Below are 26,184 nucleotides of genomic sequence, written 5' to 3' on the forward strand. Positions count from 1 at the left end.
CCTTTTCCTACAATGCTGCAATTTAAATGAACTTGTAATCTTCCACTCAAATTATAGTGTTGTTTAAACTTTGAATTGGACACAGCAGGAGTGATCCACTGTACTTTAAAGAAAAAAAATCATCATTTGTTGCATCAGTGGCGTCGCCAGACATTCGCTGGCCACCAGGCAACATTTTTTTCAAGGTTTCATTAATATTAATTCTGACTGCAATTTTTCTCCCTCCCTAATCCTCTCCCTGATCTTCTATCTCATCATCCCTCCTCATCTCTCCCCATCCCTCCTAGTCATCATCCATCATCATTATCTCTCCCCCTCCTCTTCATGTCTCCCACTCCTCGCCTCCTCTCCCCCCCATCCTCTCTCCTCCCTCCCCTTCCACACACAAACACTACACCATATAAACGCATACCAAACATGCAACATTTGTGTAACACACACACACACACACACACACACACACAGCCCCCTTTCCCCCTAAATAAAGAGACTACTGGTACTGCTGTTACCTGTTGGCTCACAGAGGACCCAAGTCTCCGACACGGGGAGCCTGGGGTGGTATAATTAGTCTCGGTGCAGCGCCTCCACCTGCAAGGGACCCCGGCATAGTGGGAAAAGCCCCTCACAGGAACCATATATAATAACAACCTTTAGTGACAGCACATATAACATAACACCACCTCCCAGTATAGGAACACCCCGCCCAGTATAGGATCACCACCTCCCAGTATAGGAACACCCCGCCCAGTACCACCAGTGAGTGCCCCAAAGTACATCGGGTGCTAGGCACCAATACCCCGATGTCCCATTCCCAGCGTCCAGCCCACCCAAAAGTGTAAGGAGTAGCGCTCTCCCGTGAGCTGTTGGTGCACTTGTTGAGGTACCTGCCGAGTACTCCAGTACTCGGTGCGGCCGACTTGGAAATGAGGATCCGTCTGATCCAGCGACGTGGCCCTCAGCGATGGTGTCCGCCGCTGCGTTGGGTGGACTCCGGTAGGAGGGTCTCACCTTTAAGAGTCTTTGTTAACACCGCGGTGGTTTGGTCACACACCGCGAGCACCACACGGCGTCTTCACTGTGTCCCTGGCACTACAGTAAAATGGGTAAGCATCCCTATCCAAGGGGCCTTCCCTGCAGCAGTCACTCGCTTCACGTGAGTGGGGCCTATCTGGGACCTAAGGGGAGTTTCTGGCCTAATGTGAGTGGCAGTGACACTCAGGCCCTCCCTTGTCTGCCCTGGCTCCAACTCCTTAACTCACTCCCTCACTCCCTGACTAACTGCTTTAACTGCCTCACTCCCTAAGTGTCAGCGTGAGCCCCCCTTACCTCAAAGGCAGCCGTCCTATTGGCTGCTTGTGTTCCACCTGTCTGCAGCCCTTTGGTTGCCTGGCAACATGTGGTCTGCAGCCTGAAGGTAAGAGAGAGAGCTGGCTACACACATTGATATTCAACATAAAAAAAACACTAAATACACAACGTATATATGCACATAATGCATGAAACACACACACACACACGCGCGCTCGTCAACAGACTCGCGCGTCAACAGACTCTCTCTCTCTCTCTCGCGCGCACGTCAACAGACTCTCTCTCGCGCGCGCGTCAACAGACTCTCTCTCTCACGCGCGCGTCAACAGACTCTCTCTCTCGCGCGCACGTCAACAGACTCTCTCTCGCGCGCGCGTCAACAGACTCTCTCTCTCGCGCGCGTCAACAGACTCTCTCTCTCGCGCGTCAACAGACTCTCTCTCTCGCGCGTCAACAGACTCTCTCTCTCGCGCGTCAACAGACTCTCTCTCTCTCGCGCGTCAGCAGACTCTCTCTCTCTCTCGCGCGTCAACAGACTCTCTCTCTCGCGCGTCAACAGACTCTCTCTCTCGCGCGTCAACAGACTCTCTCTCTCGCGCGTCAACAGACTCTCTCTCTCGCGCGTCAACAGACTCTCTCTCTCGCGCGTCAACAGACTCTCTCTCTCTCTCGCGCGTCAACAGACTCTCTCTCTCTCGCGCGTCAACAGACTCTCTCTCTCTCGCGCGTCAACAGACTCTCTCTCTCTCTCTCGCGCGCGCGTCAACAGACTCTCTCTCTCTCTCGCGCGCGTCAACAGATTCTCTCTCTCGCGCGTCAACAGACTCTCTCTTTCTCTCGCGCGTCAATAGACACACGCGTCAACAGACACGGAACCAGGAGATGTAGAGAGGAGCAACTATGGAGAGCTCTGCAGCGCCACCAGCTGCCCGGAAGTGGTTAAGCAGCCCTGTCCTTCCTCCTACAGCTGCTCTGTGATCAGCTCCGCACCCAGCATCCTCCACTCTCCTCCTACCCCCCAAACCTGTCTCTGTCTGAAGGAAGATGGGGGGAGAGAGCGGGCCCCCGGGCTATAGCTACGCCCCTGTGTTGCATATTTGTCTGTCACTCATTTACACAGCATTAGCATTTTTTTTACATTCAACTTTCCTCCACATTTTACTGCAACTGGTAACACTTGAGGCCTATTGGCCTGGAGTTTGCCAGACCTAGTAATATACTAACCAGGTATTGTCTTTTGTTAAACTTAAACTGGGCTTGTTGTGGTTTTTTTTTTTTTTTTTTTTCTCTTGTCGAATTTTAGGAATAAAATACGTTATTTTCTTTACGTTACAGGTGTGCCTGGATGCATTTCTTCAAGGCTCCCGAAAAATAATTACATTTAAAAAAAAAAAAAAATTCTGATGCAGCTTCATTTTCACTTCTAAATTCTATTAAGTGGCCTCCCAAAAATGTTTAAAAATAGGATATAGTATAATGTTCTAGGTTCTGCAGAGTTAGAATACATTCTGAACAGTTGTGTATTTAAATAAAATGTGTCAACACATGGATATAAAAAAAATAACAATGGTGATACTGTTAATCAATTAATAATGTTGCATGTACAAAATATAATATTTGTGAGTAACACAAGATTTTAAACGGTTCTATGTGGCTACAATGGGAAACAGTTGTGTCTGCTAATAAAGGAATACTGGTATAACCGTTTTACCTACAAGTCCTCAGGATGATGAGTACTGAATGGGAGATCATTTAGACAGGAGAAAAGGAACAGCAGATACTTTAACAGCTCAGAAAATGTTTCAGGGAAAGCATAACCTGCTTTTTTCAGAAGGATATTCTTGGTTGCTTTATTGTTTGGGAGGTAACCAGTGAAATAATCTGTGACTCATTCAATTATATTTCCAGGACATTGTAAAAAGCGAAAATAAGAAAAATGTAATCACAAAAGCATTTGTAAAGACCCCTTCCTCACAATCCAGTCCAGCCTCCAGCAACAGTGGAGCAAAGGTTTGTCCAATTCTTTCTATATGAACAGCGTGTGCAAGTATTGCATTGGTGGCATTTTCACATACATTAGCCACTGACTTGTATTGATGTGCTGAATATGCAAATACTTTGAAGGGTACTGTACCTTGTACCTTTTTGTGGTAAAATGAACATACCATTTTCTCCTGACTTCATTTAGATACATTGCTATGCCTTATATAGCATGAAATTAATATTTTTCAATCTTGATTGTGTGACATGTTCTCTTCCGGGATAGTGATCTTCATTCCTCCACTGAGTATTTCAAATATTGTACGCTAGCTTTTTTCATAGTTATTTGTCATCTGCGATGGTTGATGTCTAGAAATTTTCATTGGTTTTAACTTGAAGGAAGATGATTGACACTAGAACAGTCCTCAAGCTGAAAAGCATCTTTAAATTAATTTCTGACCAAGGCATGCTATATATTTCATTTCTTGCTATTAATGTTACAAAATTCAATATTTATAGACTGTGAAATCTGATTTTGCAAGTAACATTCTCAACATTTTTACCTAATTAGGTTTGTAGATTTTTAGTTATTTTAACTGCTAAATATTAAAATGCTAAGACTTGTAATAGGTGGTACAGTAGCTACAATTGTGTTTTGGTCTCATTTAGAACATTTCCGTCAGCATCTGTATTAATTACAATCAACATGAACCAAACTATTGTGCATTTATATTCTATAAATTCCACATATTTCAGATGAACAAGTAATTATATCATTGTAGGTAACCAGATTATTATTTTTTTTCACCCAAGCTTCACGTTTGTGGTTTTTATAGAATCCATGTTCTTGTAGGTTATAGACTTTAAATATACTAACTAACCAACCAACCATTCAAATGTACAGTACATCTAGTGTTGCCTTTAACCATTGGTAGTGCATTTTAGACTTCACTATTCTTGTAGGCAAAAGATGTAATGTAATAAGAAATAGATATGAGCCATTTTATGTAGAATTTGTTATAACATTATAGCATTTTCATTAATATTTTATGACCATTAATTGATGTAAAAAAGAAAGCTACAGAATAATTTCAATATTTTGCCCTGTATTAAGAAAGTTATAGTTATTAGTGTCCAATGAGCTTCTGTATCCAGGCAAGCGGTACTGTACAATTAAATGGCGCCATATGTATGAATGAAAAAAATCCTTTTCAGGGTGGGTGGAGGGAGGGGGCGCCTCTTGGCACTGTTTTTGACCCAGCATTAACACTTTTGCCTTGATAACAGAGACCCCCAAATGCCTTAGTATTTTAGTGAAAGAAGAGTCTGCAATATGCATTGTGTTTTACCCAGACTTATGGAAGCAGTTTGAAAAACAGGCTCATAATACCTTTACATGTTGTACGTTTAGTGCTTTCGTTTGAATTTCTTTGCTGTTCAATGTTTCTCTGTAGAAATCTCGGACACTGACCTTACAAAAGCAGACATCTACCTTGAGGACAATGTCCACGCAGAAAAAAGATGGAACACTGCAAAAGCTTGGTGACTTTATACAAAGTTCTCCTTCCCTCCTCCAAACGAAAGGTATTGATTGTCCATGTACATTGGATCCTTTCTTTCTATGGTTCATTATTTAAAAATAAAAACTTCCTAGACTGTGGCCTTTTTCCCTCATTCATCTTTATTTCCACAATGTCTTCTCTGCTCTTGTGGTGCTTTACCAGTGAATAAGGTTATTTTTTTTTGTGCCAGGCTCATTTATAGTATTTAAATAACTACAGAGAATTTGCACAGTTCTGATGGTTTGCAGAGAAGATATTCATGTAAGCCAGAGCTTTAACATTAGACGATGTTATGTACTTTTGGTCCAGATTGTATGTAGATGTTTCATATTTCTGAGTTGTGTGTCTGGGAACTACAGTGTTTGAAATGTATGCGGCCTCTGGTTGTTCAAGAACGGTGTTTGAGAACTGTCACATGACCATTACTAATTGTTTGCTTATTATTTTATCATTTGTACAATATTTTTATTCAGCATTATAATTATATATTTCTTTTTTTTAAGCGAAAAAACTACTTGAAACAATTAGTGCTTCAAAGACCACAGATGTAGGTGCTTTTGGAAAAGAAAATGACAGTAAGCCTAAAAGAAGCAGAAGAAAGTTGTATACTACTGACATTTCAGCTCCGCTGGACATCCCTGCTCATCCGGTAAGTACATAGTGTGTGTGTGTGTGTGTGTGTGTGTGTGTGTGTATGTGTGTGTGTGTCCCTATAATTTATATTGTGAAATTCTGTAGATCCCCAACCCTCTCTAATAGCGCGTCTGAGATCAGATGCATTGTAAGGAACCCCAACCCTCTCTAATAGCTCGTCTGAGATCAGGTGCATTGTAAGGAACCCCAACCTCTCTAATAGCGCGTCTGAGATCAGGTGCATTGTAAGGAACCCCAACCCTCTCTAATAGCGTGTCTGAGATCAGATGCATTGTAAGGAACCCTAACCCTCTCTAATAGCGTGTCTGAGATCAGATGCATTGTAAATTCTTCTGTATTTGTTACAACTTTCAAATTACATAAGCTGCAGGGATCCCTTTAGGTGTGTGATATATAGAGGGAAAAGGGGGAGGTGTCTCTGCTCAGCTTCTAACTTACTGCAGTGGTGCTACCTGGGATAATTGAATTGTGGACCAGGAGGAGAGAAAGATCCCTATTGGTGCACACACCTCCACAAATATGCAAAATAATTCAATGTTATTAATATTTGTGGAAAACATAAACTAATTAAAACCTACAATGTGGCGCTTAGCTGCTGGAATATACGTGTCAGAGTGATGTACATGTCTTCTTCTATAATACCATATTATGGTATGTAGGAATTATTGTAGGGATACGTAGAGGGGTAGCAAGGATGTACAGTAGTTACTACAAAATGAATATGTGATCTCAAACTATAGTGGCAAAAAATACCCGTAAACATATTTTACTCTTAGAGTGTCTTGCTAGAGAGATGGACACAAATATGTGTTCCTAATAGACTGAAATTACATTTTCAAACATTCTAGCACAATTGCTTATAACCATGCATCCTTGTTGATGGTCTGCCGGATTGAGCATAACCTTAAATCCTGGTAGAAAAACATCATGCAAATTTCGCAGACGTATTTTAGAACTTGTTAGTACAATTAGAAATCAAAAGGATACACCAGTTGCCAGACATTTTAACCAAGTACATGGAGGAGATGTAACTCTTCTCTTTTCAAGGCATAGACCACATACCCCTGGGAGCACACAAAGGTGACTTGGACACAGCTGTTAAGAAAAGAATCCAGATGGATATATACCCTGGGAACTTTATCCCCAAAGAGTTTAAATGAAGGGTTTGTGTATTCAGCGTTTCTTTAAAGGGAGCATATAAATGTGTGTATCTTTACAGAATTACATCACTGCTAAGAATACAAAGTATTTTTTATCCAATGTCAATTATTCTTCACTTTAACATGTGGTGCATGTATTAAACAACTAATAGGGTTAATAACTTACCTTCTGTGATATTCCGGTTTCATGTCCACAAAATAGTGATTAGTGTGCTTAAAGATTAGTTTCTTTTGTTTCTCCATATATTAATAACATTTAATTTAATTATTGAGAGGCGGGACTTGTATGACGCGACGTGACGTCATGATTGACACGTCTTCTCGGCCAATCAGGAGCCTAGCTCTCCGTTTTTCTCTCAATCAGAGGAGGTATAAGAACTATGGGGTTTCAATAGCAAACTGCCCCCGATGAAGCCTATTGGTGAAACGTACGTCGGGTACATATGACGTCAGCAAGCCTGCGACGTCGGCTGATTCGGAGTGGCAAGGGAGTCCTGTTAGTCTGAGCATTTCGGAGACTGTAGCTGTGGACAGCAAGAACGCTCAGACTGTGTATACATTGCACCCCTACATAGATTCTCTCTGCATTCTGCTATCAGCTTCATTTTAGCTGATTACTGGTCAAAGCACCACAGAGGACACTTTCCTCTGCTGTGCAGTCTCCAGTATTATCTAACTGGGCATTTAAGCAATTAAAGCCCAGTGGTGGAGGGGTAATTCATACCCACCCACTTAAGGTTTAGGTTGTCATATGCACCTTTTCAACCTAGACAGTTGGTTAACTACCTAAGGTTTTGCAGACTTAGATACTATGGGAGATATGCAATTCTCATGAGAAACCCAACCAATAATGGGGTCTCAAGATATTCAGGGAATTCTTTCTCTGTTCATTCAAACAGGACAACTGTGATAAAATAAAACACATACACAAATTTTGTTGTGGTAGAAGAGTTTAATTATATACTCTCTAAGTGTTGTTGCAATATCATCAGTCACCCTTGTGTAATCACACTCCGATTTTTATTATATGTTCACGTGTTTGTTTTGTCTTGTTCTATATCCCGTACACGTTATTTTAATTACGTTAATAAAACCGAGTTTTAATTTGCTAGGTGTGTGCCACTACCTAAAGGGGATACTTTCCAGTCTCACCTTCTTATTTAATTATTTTGTATATTTGTGGAGGTTTGTGCACCAACAAGAATCTCTTTCTCTCCTCCTGGTACACAACCCTTTAGGTATGCCTGAGGAACCCAAGGGCTTCTAGGAACTCCTGTTGAAAAATAGTGGCATAGGCAATAGCATATTAAACTTGCGTACTATCTCCTAAAGTTTGTGGTAACCTTGTAGCTTTCATTGGAGCCGCTCCTTGTGGTCTCCAATCTTCTTATTTTGAATTCTTTTCATGTCGCTTAAGAAATCCTTATTACTGCAACTCCTCGTTCTTTTCAGGAATGGCTATGCAATGTGATGTGAAATCTTTATAAAAGAGACTATTCTGATTATTTTTTACTCCAAGCTTACACAAAAGATAGTTTTGATAGTATAAGGGTCTATACCAGGGGTTTAAAGCTTTATTTTCCTACCGGGCACCTCTAACCACAGTGCTCAGTTGCTTAGGCAGCCCCACAACATGTGCCCAGGACATACTTGAAAATGAGAGGTAACTTAATGTATTACTTCCTGGTAAAACATTTTATAAATAAAATAAATAAATATATCTATACTGTATATCTATGTGAGGTAAGAGACACTCCTTTAGGGAAATAAAGCAAGGGTATCACGGATGTGCAGATCTGTGTAGCTATTTGAGAAGAGATCCATCACACTTGGAATTTTCAACAATGTGTATTTATTGCGGTGATAAGTACTGCAGGCTTTATTGTACCTCTCTCGTACTTGTTTATAGTAACATGATTTGTGCGTGTGCGCCCATTGTGTGAATACCCAGCACTATTTATTTCTATGCGCTATGTAGAATTGCCTTGTTTTACTCCCCCAGCCTCTCTGTGCCCAGTAATACCATGCTTTTTTGTGAGCTAACTTACCCTGCCTGACTAACCGTTTATCTCATCTATATTTATGATATTGAAGTAGGGTGATAGGTACACTATTCATCACACTGGTATACAGAGCTGGTGTCACGGTTGTGCTCGGCACAAACCAGGGTCAGGCCACGTGGCTGAGGTGGGGTTGTATAAGCACCGACCTTAGACCACGCAGGCTGATCCGGATTGCGCAGTTCGTAGTCGTACATAGCAGGGTCGGGACTGGAGAAGGCAGCATAGTCAGTGGACAAGCCAGGGCCAGGATTGGAGACATCAGGTTAAACGTTATCCAAGCAGAGTTTCGGTAACAGGAAGTCAACTAGGTCCCGCTTCAGCGTAATAGCTGCAGGGCGGGAGCGGGTTCTGTGCGTGCGGCGACCATGGCCCATGGTACCGGTCTCAGGAAGGGATAGGCAGACCTGAGTGGGCACACTGCCTGGCAGCACTGGTAAACCAGTGCTTCAGCGCAAGAGTCCAGAATGAGCCTGTGCAAGGAGAGAGAGAGCTACAGACCTCAGGACTAGTAGACCGGCCTCTGCTAAGGGAAGGGCAGCAGGCCTCGGGAAACAGGGAGCTGAAGTAAACACTGGAGGTCCTCCGCTTCAGCACAGGGACCAGGACACGGCCTCTGCAATGGAGAGAGAGCAGCAGGCCCCAGGAACCAGTAGACCGGCTTCTGCTAAGGGAAGGGCAGCAGGCCTCAGGAAACAGGGAGCTGAAGTAAACACTGGAGGTCCTCTGCTTCAGCACAGGAACCTGGACACAGTCTCTGCAATGGAGAGAGAGCAGCAGTCCCCAGGAACCAGTTGACAGGCCTCTGTTATGGAAGGACAGCAGGCCTCAGGAAACAGGAAGCTGAAGTAAACACCGGAGTCCTCCGCTTCAGCACAGGAACCAGGACACAGCCTCTGCAATGGAGAGTGAGCAGCAGGCCCCAGGAACCAGTAGATAGGCCTCTGCTATGGAAGGACAGCAGGCCTCAGGAAGCTGAAGTAAACACTGGAGAGTCATCCGCTTCAGCACAGGAATCAGGACATGGAACAGGAACATGGAAACTAAACGAGAGATAACAAGCCTAGGGCTTGTGGCAAAACACATGTGACATCCAGGAAGTATTATGCTCGGCAGAGAAGCAATGTGGGAAAGCTGTATTTAAAGGTCAGTGAACCAATAGCAGAAGGGGCATGTGACAGCATTGCTCTAATGAGTGAACCGAGGCTGGGGCTGCAGAATTGGCTTGCACAGCTGCGATAGATATCAGGGGAAGTGTTCCAGGACTGCACAGGTCTGTAAGGCAAGGTAAGCAATAAACTAAGGTGTGCATTCCTTACAGCTGGTATACCAGTGTTTGTGTTAACCTCTCCCCTGCCAGGCCCCCCACTATGCCCCGTCATACGTACGGGGTAGGCATGAGAAGGTCAGATTAAATTGCCACTGGCTTGACCTGGTACTGTGCCCAAGTCTCAAATGGCATTGGTGAATACCCCCGTGGCACATGTATGGTAACCATTTAGCTACAGTGCTGAGTTGTCCGTTGCTTCACTTGGCCGATAATAGGTATAGCCCTTGGCCACTGCATTATTGCAGTTGTCTGTTCTCTGACTGTTGTGGTACTGGATGCGCACACTGTACACTCGGGCAATTTCACGTTGACTGTTCAACTATAGCCCAATATACTATTAAGATGCAACATGACCTATTAGGTGCTTCTTATTCACCTACGCCATGCCAGATATGCTTTCCGTCTCCTTCCTGTTGGAGACCCTTCTCCTGACGTTTTAGCTCATATATGTATGTGCTTCTGAGAGTCCTGACGCACTAAAAGAACCTTTCCTCTGCCAAAAGGGTTGGAGGCCTTGTGACTGGATACCTGCAGCAGACTCCCCCGGGAAGCTTTATCACGCACTAGCACTGTTATCTCCGATTTGATGAACGTACAGGCCCGGAAAACGAAGGAAATGAAACGTAACACAAGCCAGATTTCAAATTCCTTTGTCTTCGTTTATTAAGCATAGGGTAATGATTTTTATACAGAAAAATAGAAAGGTTTGATTAGAGGCGTAACGTAGGTGTAACCTGGGTGTGGCTTAGATTAGAGGCGTGATTTAGGGGCAGGACATACTGTATTAGTGGCGTGATTTTGGGATTTAATTCTCCCAATACAGGCACTGTCTGAATACATAGCTTATTCATTGTCTGTTATCATAAAACCTTGAATTTCTCTAGCAACTAAGTTATACAATTTTACCTCTCTCAGAGAACCAGTCTATTGTTTATTAAAACAGCAGGAAGCTGACAACATAAAAAGTATCTTAGCAAGATCCTGAGCAGGGAGGAAATTGTAATTTTGGCAGCAGCTGAATACATGAGAAATTTATATTTCAGCAAAAGGCTGACAACAGAATCTTAACTGGTTATTACAGACAAAATGGATGGCTTAACACAAGTGCAGATTCTGGCCTGACCTACTGGTCCTAACACGCACATAACCTGTTATGGTCTAAACAGCTATGTAACGTAACGGTATATGGTAACATTCCCCGCAGGACAGCGCTACAGCGTCTTAATGTACACTGCTGGATCCCAGCCAAGGAGGGTTAGACACTGCTTCCATTTACTTTAGCCATGATTAGGCTCTGTCTGATTTGATTGTGCCAGCTAATGTTACCCTTGTGTCTTTTCCTGTATTCCAACTTTGTTATTGATAATCATTAATGATATACAGACACAAGCGCAATCTTTTTAATTGTTTACTTTATTGCACAGGCACTAATCACTGACACCACGGGTCATCTGTTTCTCCTCACGCCTTTCTGTTTGATTGTGGGGATTATACATTGATTGCTTTTTCACTTCTAATGCATCTTGACAAAGGTCCCATCGGGGTCGGAACGTTGATCACCGCAATAAATACCTTATTGGAAATTCCAAGTGTGCTTGATCCCTCTGCTTGATAGATCTAATTCTGTTAATTAATTCTCCGTACAATAGATGTCGTTTTCAACTGTTTTTTTTTAATAAACGTTGAAATTATAAAATCACCTTTCAAAATGTACACAGAAATCCTAAATCCGTAAATTAAACGTTATTAATGGTTGGTTGTGGCCCTGTGTACTTGTTTTTGGTGGTCTTTAAACTCTTAAAGATTAGCATTGGTGTGAACGATGTTTTAACGAGCTTAACTATGGATTATTTCAGTGTCTGAAATAGCAGGAGTTTATGCAAGTTGATTTGGAGCCATTAGGAAATGACGTTCATGTTTAACATTTTGCCTTCTCAGATCATTATGGACAGAAAAGAGAAAGAAAGCGATCATCTAATAATGAAGAGACGCCTAAGACCAAAAACGGCTAAATGAATACGCATGGATTTATATGGATCTTGGATCAATTTTATTTTTACTTCTGTACAGAAGTAATTCCATAGCGCTGCTGATATTTGTATAGTTTTCTTGGTGTAATCACTTGGTTGGAAATCATTGTTCAAATTTTTACATGCAACAAAATTTTAATTTTCCTTATTTGTAAATTATATTTTGAGCTATAAATACTGCATACAAATTTGAAATATTTTTTTGGTATACAACTGGCAATAAATACCGTTTTGGAAACTGGTGTCATACCTATTTTTACTTCTACTAATATGAGTAACTTGAGCTATTACTGAACGAATATGTAATTCATCATGTTTACAACATTTATTTGAGCCTATGTAGATATGAAAATGAGTGGGGAACCTCATGTTTATGGAGATGTGCCAGTGACCAGATTAAAGAAATCCCCAATTCTTCGCGCATATCGTCGTCTTTACTCGAAGCAACAGAAACTTCTAGAAGATTTTTCATTAATGTTTTAACTAATTAATATTGTTAGAAATCACATGATATTTAAATGTACATGCATAATCCAAATACAAGAATCAAATGTAAAAATAAAATGATCTGCTTTTAACCAGCAGATTGCCCTAGAAGATTATTGTTTTAAGATTCCAGATATTGGTTTGTTTTATGATAAAGCAAATTTGCATGGCTTCTAAACGGCCAGTGTCCAAGCCTGAAATGCTCTGGCTAAACCCTTGTGGACACCATCTATTTAGCAAGAACCCTACTTTGTTACTGAGCGTTCAATGGATGTATTTTTGTAGACAAAATGGTGATAGTACCCAGAGCAAAAAAAATGTATTTATATTTAAAATACAATACATACATTCAGCTTTAATTAAATAAATGTAGTTTAAAAATATATACGTTTCCTTTTTTTCATAATCACAATATTAAGGTTGGTTTTTTTTGTTTGTTTTTTGTTGATATCTTAGACTGATGGTGGCATTCAGTTTCTCCATATAAAAAGCCATATGGATACCTGAAATAAATCCTCCGGTTCCTTTTCTGCTCCCTACATGTAACGGTTTTACAGGCCTCCACCCAATCTCACATTGGCCCCTGTGGTCTACATGCCCCATTACTGCTGCGGCCAGCTTTAATCTAACAAATGCCCGAAATTTTCCGGGGCTTTTTTCGGCTGGCGCCGAACTTGGCCGCGCAACAGCCGCATCTTCCCTGCATCTTCCCCTCGCGCTCATCTTCCCCGCATCTTCCCCTCCCCTCGCGACCCCCTGGCTGCTCTCTGCTCCCCGTTGCTTCACGCAGCTTCCCCTTACCCCTCTTACCCCTTCAACCTTCGGGGATGCTGGCGGAACCCTGGCACGTGTGACCGGCGCCACAGTGACGCGCGGCACGCATCAGAAACCAGCCGCGTCTGCCCGCACATTGCGGTGGCGGCCGCAGGAGAATAAAGGTGGCTGCCACTGTACATGTATGTGTCGTGTGTGGTGCACCTGCTGGCTACAGGACTCCTAAGTCTCCCGCATGATGTTGGTGGGGATATCAGCATGACAGGCACTGAGGTAGTGTGATTGGAGTCTTACTCACATCCGATGTAGCGCCTCCACCTCATCAGGATATCTACTGCTGCCGGGAGAAGTGGCTGATGAGGACCTCCTCTGTGGTGCCTCCTTCTGTGTAATGACTCCACACATACACAGCAAGGGTCTTGTGAAACTGGGCATCTTTATTAGCATCATCAGGCAGACTGCCCCTCACAGCGGTCGTCCTAGCCGCTCATCTTTGTTGGCTGCATCCCTTTCAGAAGTTCCCTCCGCCTCTCATAGGAATGGGATAACCTCTCCCCTAAGGGAGATCACCCCAGTGTCATATCCCTGACCACAGTGTAGGGTATGCTATTAGACAAGTCTGACAGCCTAACTGCTGCAGACCTCCTTAACTTACACTCTTGTTGCTGAATCACTACTGCAGACACACTAACTTTAAGCAGTGCTGTGTCTTATATAGACTTAGAAAATAGCCACACCTCTTGTGTCACTAATAGTGGACACAGAGCATGTTACCACTCCCCTTGTGTACCTATGACACCTCACCAGGGTGTGAGGGCAAACCTCCATGATTGATGCTGGCAATCCTGCAAATTTACCAGGTTTACTGCCAGCATGAGACAGAACTGTATACCATTTTTTATACATGGCTACATACAGTATGTTAAGCCTCTGAATTGAGAGAATCCAAGTATAATTTTAAGTTCAGAGAATTTGGGGCAGCAAGAGCAGTATGTAATCTTTGTATTTCTTCAAGAACTTTTTGTTTTTGTTAGCTGGATTTTTCTTTTGTTTTTATATACTTTCAAGTAGCATTTTTTTTTCTGTCATGAGTCTCATTTTGGCTTGTTCACCCAAAATGAATGGTAAGAGGAGTGTACAGTATAGGGGATTAGGGCAGGGTAAATTTTGGTTAATACCCAAAACCTATTGCGTTTGGCCTGGCAAGAGGGCTGTGGAAAGTTAGAGCTCCATCAATAAAGAGAACATATCTTTTATCATCTGCTACTTCGAAAACTTGAACTTCCCAGAAAGCAGCAAATGTAGAAATCGCAAGATTTGAAAAATTCTGATACAAATATTTCCAGAGTTTCCTCGACTGTAATACGCACTTTTTTTCCATTTTCACGTGGCTGAAAATAGGACTGCGTCTTACAATCAATGTACTGAAAAAAACCAGCTAGGGGGCACTGCAGAAGAAGCCGGCTGGGTTTTCTCTGTGCATGAAACATGGCTGCGATCACGGCCCCCCTCCTCGCCTTCGTGCAGAGAGATCAGCTGGAGATGCCGGGTCTTCTGGCCTCCACCCCCTCCCCTCCGTGCAGAGATCACGGCCCCCCCTCCCTCCGTGCAGAGAGATCACGCCCCCTCCCCTCCGTGCAGAGATCACGGCCCCCCCCTCCCTCCGTGCAGAGAGATCACGCCCCCTCCCCTACGTGCAGAGAGTTCAGTGCCGGACACAGCAGCCGGACACAGCTGCCCCCCTCCTCCCCCATGTGCAATCTTTGTGTGAGCTGCACGTGCAGAAGGTGCTGTGTGTCTCTGTTTGTGTTTGTCTGTGTATCTGTCTGTCTGTGTGACCTTCCATTCAATCCCCTTCCCTCCTATCCCTCTCTCCTCCCCGCTGCTCCTATCTCCCCCATTCTCCTTCCACCCTTCTCTCCATTCTCTTCCCCCTTCTCTCCATTCTCTTCCCCCCTCTCCCCCCTTCCCCCTTTGCCCCCTTCCTTCTCTCTCTCCCCCCTTCCCCCTCTCTCACCCCATTCCCCCTCTCACCCCCTCCCCTCTCCTCCCCCCTCCTCTCTCCTCCCCTCCCCTCTCTCCTCCCCCTCCCCTCTCCTTCCACCCTTCTCTCCATTCTCTTCCCCCCTCTCCCCCTTTCCCCTCTACCCTCTCCCCCTTCCCCCTCCCTCCTCCCTTCCCCCTCATGCATGCTGTGTCCTGCGATGGGGTACACAAACCAACAATGATCCGTGTGGGGTGTCCACCTCAAGGACAGTCTCTTCCATGGGGGTGGTCTTTTCCCAGACCACCAAGAGCCAGGATGCTGCTGTGTCCTGTCTGTGTCCCTCATTACAAGCTACAGGGGCAGTTTCCCTATCTTCTGGGCCTTTCCCTGTAGCAGCCACAAACTGAGGGGAGTTGGGCCTATCAGGGGTCTCTGGCCTGGATACCTGAAATAAATCCTCCGGTTCCTTGTCTGCTCCCATATACATGTAACGGTTTTACAGGCCTCCACCCAATCTCACATTGGCCCCTGTGGTCTACCTGCCCCATTACTGCTGCGGCCAGCTTTAATCTAACACAGGCACCTGCACATTCACACCCTACTCCTTCAGTATCCAGCTGCCAACTAACAGTCCCTTTAACTGTCAGAATTCTAACTGCCATACATATCTCAGCCCTATTGGTTGCCTGGCAACGCATCCTGCAGCCCCTGAGGCTGCTGAAACTTGTAGTTCCCCTGCTGTGCTATACTCCTGTGGAAAGGTAATGGGACAAACGGTGGACCAGGGGGACCCAGGCTATACTTAAATTTTGTTTTGTGTCATATTTACAGATTAAGAACCACCTATGATTATTTTTGAACGAGTTCAGAGCTATCTCTGTATAAGACTGAATCTGGCCTTGTTGAATTGATATATAAGTATGTTCCTGATGTTGAAACTCTCTGTATAAGACTGAATCTGGCCTTGTTGAATTGATATATAAGTTAGTATGTTTGAATGTAAAAAGTATTTTTTTTTTTTTTCCTTTCCTCTTAACTCTGTGCTGTTAATTGAACAAATGGAACAAGGTGACTGATTGGGGAGGGGGAGGGTCATGTGACCTTTTTTTGTGTATAATACTAACAGCTCAGCTGCATTGGGCAGGAACTGCATTAGGCAGTGAGGCATTTAAAGTGAGGTTTTTAAGTGATACAGTTAGACTACAGTGTGACTAGAGGTGACTGGGGACTGCTTCTTTCTGCAAACTCTTTAACTCAAGACAACAAATGGTAAGCTATTCAGATCACACTATGATCCCATGCTTGTTAGCCTGCATAGTTTAACCCCCCACCCCTTTACAACTTCTTTCACTGCAGCCTCTCCCAAAACTGATTGCACAATACACTGAAACCCTGACTTGACCCTAGCATTGCAATGCAGCAAAACACATGACAAGGTACAGGTTCACCCCTGCTGTTTAGTCTGCACACACTCACTCTGCTCATAACAGCTCCATGCAACACTGCCTACCTCTGGCATCATGAACCTGCTATGTCTTCTAACTTTTTTCTTTCTCCTGGCCTCATGGAGATGTTACTCCCTCTATCCACTACAAACTCCTCCATCCTGGCCCACACCCAACATCACCATACACCCTGGATTACTCAAAAGCCTTGCACTATCTACTGAATGTTGGTGGAGAACTCTAAAAACCAGCACACCAACCACTGCTCACTCTAATGGAAAACACCACAAATTTACAACTTGTAAACAACTACCCAAATTTCTTCTCATACTATTACTCTCTCTAGCAGGTGATATTGAAACTAACCCAGGTCCTCCCATTTCAGCTCTGTCCCATGCCCCTGAGAATTCCACCTTTAAATTCCAAAAAGGGCTATCTGTCGCCCATTTAAACATCCGGAGCCTGCTGCCCAAACTAGACGAACTAAGGGCATGGTGCCTTATGCATAAACCCAAAGCCATCGTTCTTACAGAAACATGGCTATCCTCTAAAACCCCTGATGCAAATATCGCCATTCAGGGATACTCCATTTTTAGGAGAGATAGGTCAAAGAGAGGAGGAGGGGTGTTATTTTATATTGCAGACACCTTACAATTTACACTGTTAAATTGCCCACCAAGTCCACCCTCTTTTGAAACTCTAGTTGGCAAAATCTGCCTCCCCTTTTCTAAGCCCATCTTGCTTGCTGGCATCTACCGCCCCCCTAAAGCCCTTCTACAATCCTTGACTGATATCACCCAATTTCTTGCCTCCATTTCCTCTCTGAATGAGAAGAGTGAGCTGCTAGTTCTTGGGGATTTCAACTTCAATTGGCTTGACCCTAAAAACCACAAAATCCAGATACAACTCAAGTCACTTAACCTATCGCAACTCATTTCCCAACCCACACGAATAAACCTGAAGTCGCATAACCATTCCTTGCTAGACTGGATTCTCTCCTCAAACCCCAGCAGAATCCAATCCTCTGGCATCCTTCCTGACATTTTCAGTGACCATGCAATAGTGTACTGTGTAAGGAAAATTAAACCGCCCCATTCAAGCCCCAAAGTTCTCCTCACTAGAACATTTAAAAACTTTAACCCACAACAGTTTCTGGATGACCTTACCAACTGCCCATGGCACAGAATCGATTTAATTCCCGACCCTGATTCTGCGCTCGACTATTTCCAATCCGAGTTCTTAAAACTCTGCGATACCCATGCTCCACTACGCAAAATAAGGGTACGGGGGGCCCACCTTCCATGGGTTACACCTGACCTTATAGCACTCTACCAGTTCAGGGATGCCTTGTGGAAAAGCTACAAAGTAACTGGCACTACCAAGGATCTCAATCACTACAGATGCCTGCGGAACGTGTGCACAAGGCAAACAAGGCATGCAAAAGCACAATATTACTCTGACAATCTCCTCCAGAATACATCAAACCCAGCTAACTTCTGGAAGGTTATCAACAATATATTCCAGCCTCCTAACCATCAACAACCAAGTAATATCACTAAGGGGGATATTACTCTGACAAACCCCACTGACATTGCAAATGCATTCTATGATTACTTTGTGGGGTGTGCCACTAACTTATTAGCGAAACGCAGCACAAACCCCAAACATGAATCTCATCCTGGGAGTATCCCTACAGTCCCACCCCCTCCCAACACTGCCCACAATTTTCAATTTAGCCCAGTATCTGAAGAGGAGATTACACAAGCGCTCCTCAAACTAAAACTAAGCAGCCAATGTGGACCCGACTTACTACAATCTAGGTTCCTACGACTTGGTGCCCCAGCCATTGCCAAACCAATTGCGTCCATAGTCAACTCTATCCTGTCTGCAGGCCATATCCCTAAGACCTGGAAAACTGCCAGAGTTGTCCCAATCTTCAAAAGTGGGGACAAAAACACTGTCTCAAACTACAGGCCAATCTCACTTCTCCCAATTCTATCCAAAGTTATGGAAAAATGTGTCCACTCCCAATTAAGCGAGTTCTACACCAAGACAAATTTCCCTAGCCAATTCCAGTCCGGGTTTCGTCCCAAACACTCCACCGTAACTACCCTGCTAAAAGTTTGCAATGAAATCCAGTGTGGAATGGAACGGGGACAACTCACTGGTGCAGTATTCCTAGATTTTGCAAAGGCTTTTGACACAGTTGATCATGCTATCCTGCTTAACAAACTCCAGAGCTCTGGAATAGGGAAACATGCTTTAAACTGGTTTCAGTCCTACCTATCAGGAAGATCCCAACATGTGTCCATCTCAGGCTCTAACTCCAACCCCCTGGATATCACCTGTGGTGTCCCGCAAGGCTCTGTTCTGGGGCCCCTACTCTTCTCAGTGTTCATTAATGATCTTCCCACAGCTTGTAAGGAAGCCTCAATACACATGTATGCAGATGACACAATCCTGTATGCACACAGCCATAGCCTCTCTGACCTTCAACACATACTTCAGTCTGACTTTTTGAGACTCGAAAACTGGATTTCCCAAAACAAACTGTTTTTAAACACTGACAAGACTGTAACAATGGTATTTGGGACCAAGACTAAATTTGTAAAGCTTCCAGTGACTGAGCTCCTGATTAGAACCAACGCTAAAACCACCCTAACACCTGTCACTAGTTTTAAATACCTGGGCTTATGGTTTGACTCCCACTTAACATTCGGGATGCACATTGATACCCTGACAACCAAGACCTATGCCAAACTAGGGGTACTTTACAGGAACAAATCCTCCCTAAGTCTCCTGGTCAGAAAGCGTATTGCACAGCAGATGCTAATGCCAATTATTGACTATGGAGACATAGTATATGGCTCGGCTCCTCAAACCCACCTTAGCAAACTTGACACCCTCTACAATTCAATTTGTCGTTTTGTTCTCCAATGCAACTACAACACACATCACTGCGAAATGCTCAAAGAACTAGATTGGTCATCACTAGAGTCTAGGCGCAAAGTTCACCTTTCCTGTCTCACCCTCAAATACTTTCTGGGCAAGCTACCCAGCTACCTGAACAAGCTCCTCACCCCTACCACATGCAGTACCTATCACCTGAGATCAGACTCCAAAAGACTATTCATGGTCCCAAGACTCAACAAAGTATCCGGACGTTCCTCCTTCTCCTTCCGTGCACCCCAAAACTGGAACAACCTACCAGAGACTCTCATATCCACCACCAGCTTAAGTTCTTTCAAATCTAAGGCTGTCTCACACTTTAATCTGGTCTGTAACTGTTTCATACGCTCATAATATATATTTTCTTTAACTGTGCATGCAATGTCTTGTATATAAATGTATACCTTGTTCATTTATGTAACTGTATTTGTAACCATGTATTATTTGTTTTACTCTGTGCCCAGGACATACTTGAAAACGAGAGGTAACTCTCAATGTATTACTTCCTGGTAAAATATTTTATAAATAAATTGGGAGAGAGTCCCAACGATAACGGACCTCGAGATATTCGTGTTAGATTTCAATCTTTCCAGATGAAAGAAAATGTTCTGAAAAAAGGCAGCGATATGGAAGTACTGACATTTCAAGGTAACCTCTCCAGTGTATTAGAGGACCTCTCTAGCCATTCACTTCGTACAAGGAGAAACCTTGGGTCTCCCAAAAAGTGTCTTGAAGAAAAAAAAAAAAAGGTATTTCTAGATGGGGCTTTCTGTTCCAACTTTCTTTCACTTTACAAGGGAGAAAAGTACAATTACATACTCCAGAGGGGGAAGGCTTGGATTACCTGAAACCTCTTCCTCTAATCCAGATGAATGCAATCATGTCCTTTCTACTGCAGCCACAGAACATCTGCTCCTCACTAAAAGATTGAGGTGTGTGGCTTAATCAAGACCCAAGAGACCCCTGATTCATACAAACTCTGTTACCCGATTCTTTTTTTCTATTCCGAGAACTGTCACTAACCAGTTATGTTCTATTTACCTATTTTCCATTTACATGGAAGACTTAATTTTAAAATGTCAGGCTCCTAGAATGTAATACAGGTAACGGAACAGATTGTCAATTTAATTGTTCAACTACTATATTGTTCTCACTGGGCTGGAGGCCTTGATCACAATAGTTATAACCGAATGTTTATATTTTTGGTTCCGTTTCTCTCTCAAGCATACTGTAGCTTGACCAAGTTTGACCAGTCTCTTGAAAGTAGGCAGAGGTCATTGTTTTGATTTTTTTCTCTCTAGTGTTCAACAATTCTATATACAGAAGTGGTTTTAACACTTACCTGAACTGCTAATTTCAACAGTTTTTCCCTCATTGTTTCACTGTACTTTTTGCTTGTTTGTGTACAAAACATGAAGATCCTGTTTGTGAATGTTAATGGGTTAAATTCTCTCAGAGGAAATTGGTCTTTAATGAGCACAGTCTGTTATTTTCAGATGATTCTCTTGTTAAAAAAAAAAAAAAACGAAAGCAAAAATCTCTGCATCTTTTTAATCAACAATTCTCATTGATCTCTTGCATCTGGATCAGAAAAAAAATTGAATGGGCATTTTTGCCGGGAAACCTCTTTCATGTAAAATATTTCAGACCATAAAACTGAATGCTACTATACAACTTGTCATACTATTTAATCTATATATGACCTGAATCTTAATCCATGTTTTTGCAGAAAATGTATAATTTGATATAAAATCTCCCTTCACATTCTTTGACCGTGGGAGACTATTTCAACACCTTTTGATCCTTTTAGAGGATACATTTTTTTTCCAAGTTGTAAAAAAAAAAAAAAAGCTTTTCCACAAGTAACTTCTCTAGAACAATATTCTAAAACACTAAATTTAGCTGATCTTTGGGCCTTAAACATCTTAAAGATAAAGATGATCCCTGCTCCGCATCTTTAGAAGAAAAAAAATTCTCTCTTGTAATATTTCCCAAATCACTTACATAGATTCTATTTTATGGTCTGATCCTGCTCCAACATCTAGAACTATTATGGATCCTGTTCCCCAAGATATTTCTGACAGGACTTGGAGATTTAATGGTCCTTTATTACTTGGCGCTTCATTTGTTGGTAAATTGTCCTGTTCTATAGAGTATTTTTTATTCATGGAAATAGTGTGATTGATTTTTCCAATCGTGTGGGAAGCTGGTAAAGTTCTAAGGAGGAATAATTATTTCAGAGGCTAAAAAAAATATCCACATATTTTAGTCATGTAAACTTCTGCAGATTCCCATGTGAAAACATTGGAAAGCGATAGTGATGGAGCTTAAACACAGTGGAAGCATTAATTAATTATTAATTTATTAATCAGTAATTCCAAAACCTGATAAAGATCAAACGTTGTTCTAAATTTAGTTTGATATCTTTACGGAGTTAAAAATAAATATATTTATATATACAAAAACCGTTCTAATGCATTTCACCATACATCATCTTGAATTATATTGTGGTCATATTAGACCTACTGTACGCAGCTATATGGATAACAGATTTATTCTGGTGTCCAGTGATATCTGAGCAATTTAAAACCAAGGCCAAGGCCCCGCTGCCTCAGACCACGCGCCCGCACTGCAGACAGGCGGCGCATGGAGAGGCAGTTGACCACTATATGCGGTTTGTAGGGAGTGGGAGCTGGGGTGGGTGTGGTTTGAGCAGAGGGCTCTTTGTGCTGTCCCCCCCTCCCCCGTCCGTTTCCCCCCCGACACACCCAACACATACATACACACACAACACATACATACACATACATATACACATACACACACACATACTCCCCCCCCCTACTTTTTGGAGGTGGGGAAGCTGCCTCTAACTCCAGACCCGGCACTGATTGGCTCACCAGCGCACCACGTGACGCGTCACCGCTCGGTATCGCATTTCTCTTGCATCCCCTGGCGGCTGACGCGTCACAGCGCGTAGTGAGCCGTGCAGCGAGGGGGGACCGGCTCGGGAGGATACCCCTGCTGGTGAGTAACGTGCACGCGGCTGTGCGTGCCGCCGGACGCAGCGGGACCAAAGCCTAAGGGTACGTCACCTGCTTAAAAATGGAGATATTCACAGTCAAACCTGTTTAGAACAAGAGTACCGTACCTCTGTACTCGACACTGGTTTGTCTGCCGTACTCCTTCGTGTCTTGCCTCGTTATCGGGGGCAAGTGCTTGCTTAAGAAGTAGATGACTCATAATTAGTAAAAACATGAGTTTTTTGATGAAAATACTGAACAAATAAAAAAGAACAAAGGAACCTGTTCACGGAGTGAGAAAACACAGACGGGTGTGATGAATGTAGGAGGTTCCTATGTTCTTTTTTGGATGTGGTGTCAACATTTTTGCTAAAATTTTTGTGATTTAGATGACATTTTACTGGGTTTGTTTTCTCCTGATCAGATGGGCTTGATTCGCCAGAGACCAACATTTGATAATAACCAATTGATATCATAGCTCAAACAAATCTCCAAAAATAGAGAACTATAGTGGTCTTGTTAGATGCCAATAAAGAGGAATGTGGTATATGTGGTGCTCAAAATTGAACAGGTAACTTCATGAGACATATTTGGTAATGAGACCATTAATTTGGTGGTCCGGCGATGATGGAGTGCCCCTCAATAATGCAATGAAACTGCGTAATAACTGTAGGGGAAGTGACAAGTGGAGTCAGTTGAGACAACCACCGGGATGTACACAATAATCACCCTGACAGTATAATGAGGAAGGAACTATGTCCATTAACAGCAGGATTTAGATAAGGCACATTGGCACTTTACCTGCTCATCCAGGGGGCACTCTCAGGATCAGTAGCGTGCAATCCATCCGTTGATGAGTCCAAGAGGGTGGTTGGTGTAGATAGAGCACAGCTCCAGACGCCCTGCAATGTGAAGCAGGGAAAACAAAACCAGGCCACTCCGCAGTAGTATCAAATTTGTATTTTGCCAACTAACACATACAGGGAACAAAAGTAGGACAGATAGAACGCACCTACGCGTTTCGTACAGGGGTACTTTGTTTCGTACAGGGGTACTTTATCAACCTTGATAAAGTACCCCTGTACGAAACGCGTAGGTGCGTTCTATCTGTCCTATTTTTGTTCCCTGTATGTGTTAGTTGGCAAAATACAAATTTGATACTACTGCGGAGTGGCCTGGTTTTGTTTTCCCTGCTTCACATTGCAGGGCGTCTGGAGCTGTGCTCTATCTACACCAACCACCCTCTTAGATGCCAATAAAGCCTTTGACGGTCAATTGGCATTTCATCCAGGAGTGTTTAGTAAAGGTTGGATTTCATCAAAATGGTATTAACTGGACCATGGCCCTTCACAGCTCCCCCTCTGCTATAGTTGGAAAAAATGGGGCTTTATCCGTTCAATTTTTCTTAAAAAGAGGATGCCCTTGCTAGCCCCTTATCTTTGCTTTAGTTGTGGAGTCCCTAGCTTTCATAAAAAAGGAATAATTCTGATAATCCTGGCATAAAAACAGGACCTGTGAACTACTTATTTTACTTTTCATAAATTAGCCATTTTCTACATTACCATTTTTTATGGAAGATCTTGGGAATTACAGCAAAGTATTGGGTTTTGAAATGAAACATTTTTTGTTGTAGAAATATTAAACATTAATACCTTTCTGCAAGAAGTACATTTCCTTAAACTTAATTTTCCATTTCAATGGGCAGAAAAAGATATTAAATACTTGGAAATTAATACTACCCCACGATACCAAGATCTTTATCAAGCAAATATGATCCTCTATTCAATCAAATTGAAAAGACTTTAGATTCAAATAGGTACATGTTGGTTGGATAAAGTAGCAGCTATCAAAATGATTTTTCCACAAATGTTATATATACATGTCGTAAAAGTAAAAAAAAACAAAACGAAGTCCAGTATCAGTTTCTGAAATGTATCGAATGTTGTCTGGGATAAGAAAGAACCCCAGAGTAAATAAAGTAAATAGGAAAATGTTGTTCTTACAAAAAGATAAAGGAGGTAGGTGTTCCCCACATACACACATTACTACGCAATACAATTAAAAACTGTTTGGTTCAATTGTGCTTGCAGTAAAATCTGGATTACTAGTGAGCAAACCAACTGTAATCATATGTCCTTAGCACAACTTTGTGCACTTAATAGCAAATTTAGGCCTAAAGATATTATCCTCTTACCCACAATAGCATTTATCCTTCATATATCGGATATATTTGTAAGATCGTTTGGACTTGCTACTTTTCCGTCGAATTTGACCCCTATACGGTATATGTTTTAATTCAACATTTCCACAATCTCACATCTATGATTATTTTTTACTGTTCCCATTTTTAAAATGGTTTGTCATATTTTTTAATTAATAGGTGGGGATGGAAGAATGTTTCTGTTTCAAGTGTTAAAAGAAATACTCATCTCGCATGGTTTATTTCCTTACCTTACTTCACTTTTTGATAAAAAACATGTTTTATTAGAACTAATTTGAAGCCTTATTAACCAATAAGCATATAAACAAAGCTATTATATAATTTGTTTACAAACTACTGTTTGTATCTGAATCTACAATTAAACAGAATTATCAATATGCATGCGAATAAGATTAAGGTTTTCAGATTCATAAAGAAACTTGGAATGGGATCTGGTACAATTAGATTGTAAGCTCTTCGGAGCATGGACGCCTTTTCCTAAATGTTATGGCTGAAGCACTTCTTCCCATTATGCGTTATTTGTATTATTTGTTATGTATATGATTGTCACGTGTATTACTGCAGTGAAGCGCTATGTACATTAATGGCGCTATATAAATAAAGGCAAACATGCATACATACCATGAACACTTCTAGATCTGTTACTATTGGAGAAGTTCAATATAAAAGTGTTTCTTAGATGGTATTATACTCCGGCCAAACTAAAAGTTTTTTTTCTTTAAATATGCCTAATATGTGTTGACGAAACAAGGAAATGGAAAAAAGAACATCCAACAAGAATGTAATAATACTTACGATAATAGTGATTGCAAGTGTCCAGGGTGGAAAACCTAAAGTCACCTAACAAGGATAACAATAAAAACAAAAAAGACAAGAACGACACTACACCAAATTAATATAAAACAATAATGTATGGGGGGGGGGATACTATTTAAACTGATGCAAGAAGTATTGCATTCTGGGTGGTGTCTGATGAAGAGACGGTACCCAGAAATGTTATGCTGATTCCCACTCCAAAGGTTAGTTGCAACTCTGTCTATGCATCATTTGTGTTGAGAAAATGTCTGTGTAAACTCCCTTTTCCTCATCTGGTGGGATTTCCTATTGCTCAATTATAATGGACCGAAGTGAGGATTTCTTTACAAGATGTTACTGGGATTACGATCCTCCTTGAGCTCATTATTTTCCTGTTAAACGGTTTGCCAACCTTTTGGT

The 26,184-nt window shown here is 42.3% G+C and overlaps 1 protein-coding gene across 2 annotated transcripts in view; it reads left to right on the forward strand.

Annotated features, from left to right (window-relative positions):
• The window catches only part of KIF20B (kinesin family member 20B), an 83,408-nt gene extending 70,907 nt beyond the window's left edge, over positions 1–12,501 (forward strand). For both annotated transcript variants that reach the window (XM_075612841.1, XM_075612842.1), the window contains 4 exons: positions 3,217–3,318; positions 4,743–4,872; positions 5,354–5,499; positions 11,993–12,501. In XM_075612841.1, the coding sequence (XP_075468956.1) occupies positions 3,217–3,318; positions 4,743–4,872; positions 5,354–5,499; positions 11,993–12,070 (456 nt within the window). In that variant the 3' untranslated portion in view covers positions 12,071–12,501. The remainder of the gene's footprint in view (positions 1–3,216; positions 3,319–4,742; positions 4,873–5,353; positions 5,500–11,992) is intronic.
• The last annotated feature ends 13,683 nt before the right edge of the window (positions 12,502–26,184 follow it).

This window comes from Ascaphus truei, chromosome 8 (assembly GCF_040206685.1).
Source record: "Ascaphus truei isolate aAscTru1 chromosome 8, aAscTru1.hap1, whole genome shotgun sequence".
Lineage (NCBI taxonomy): Eukaryota > Metazoa > Chordata > Amphibia > Anura > Ascaphidae > Ascaphus > Ascaphus truei.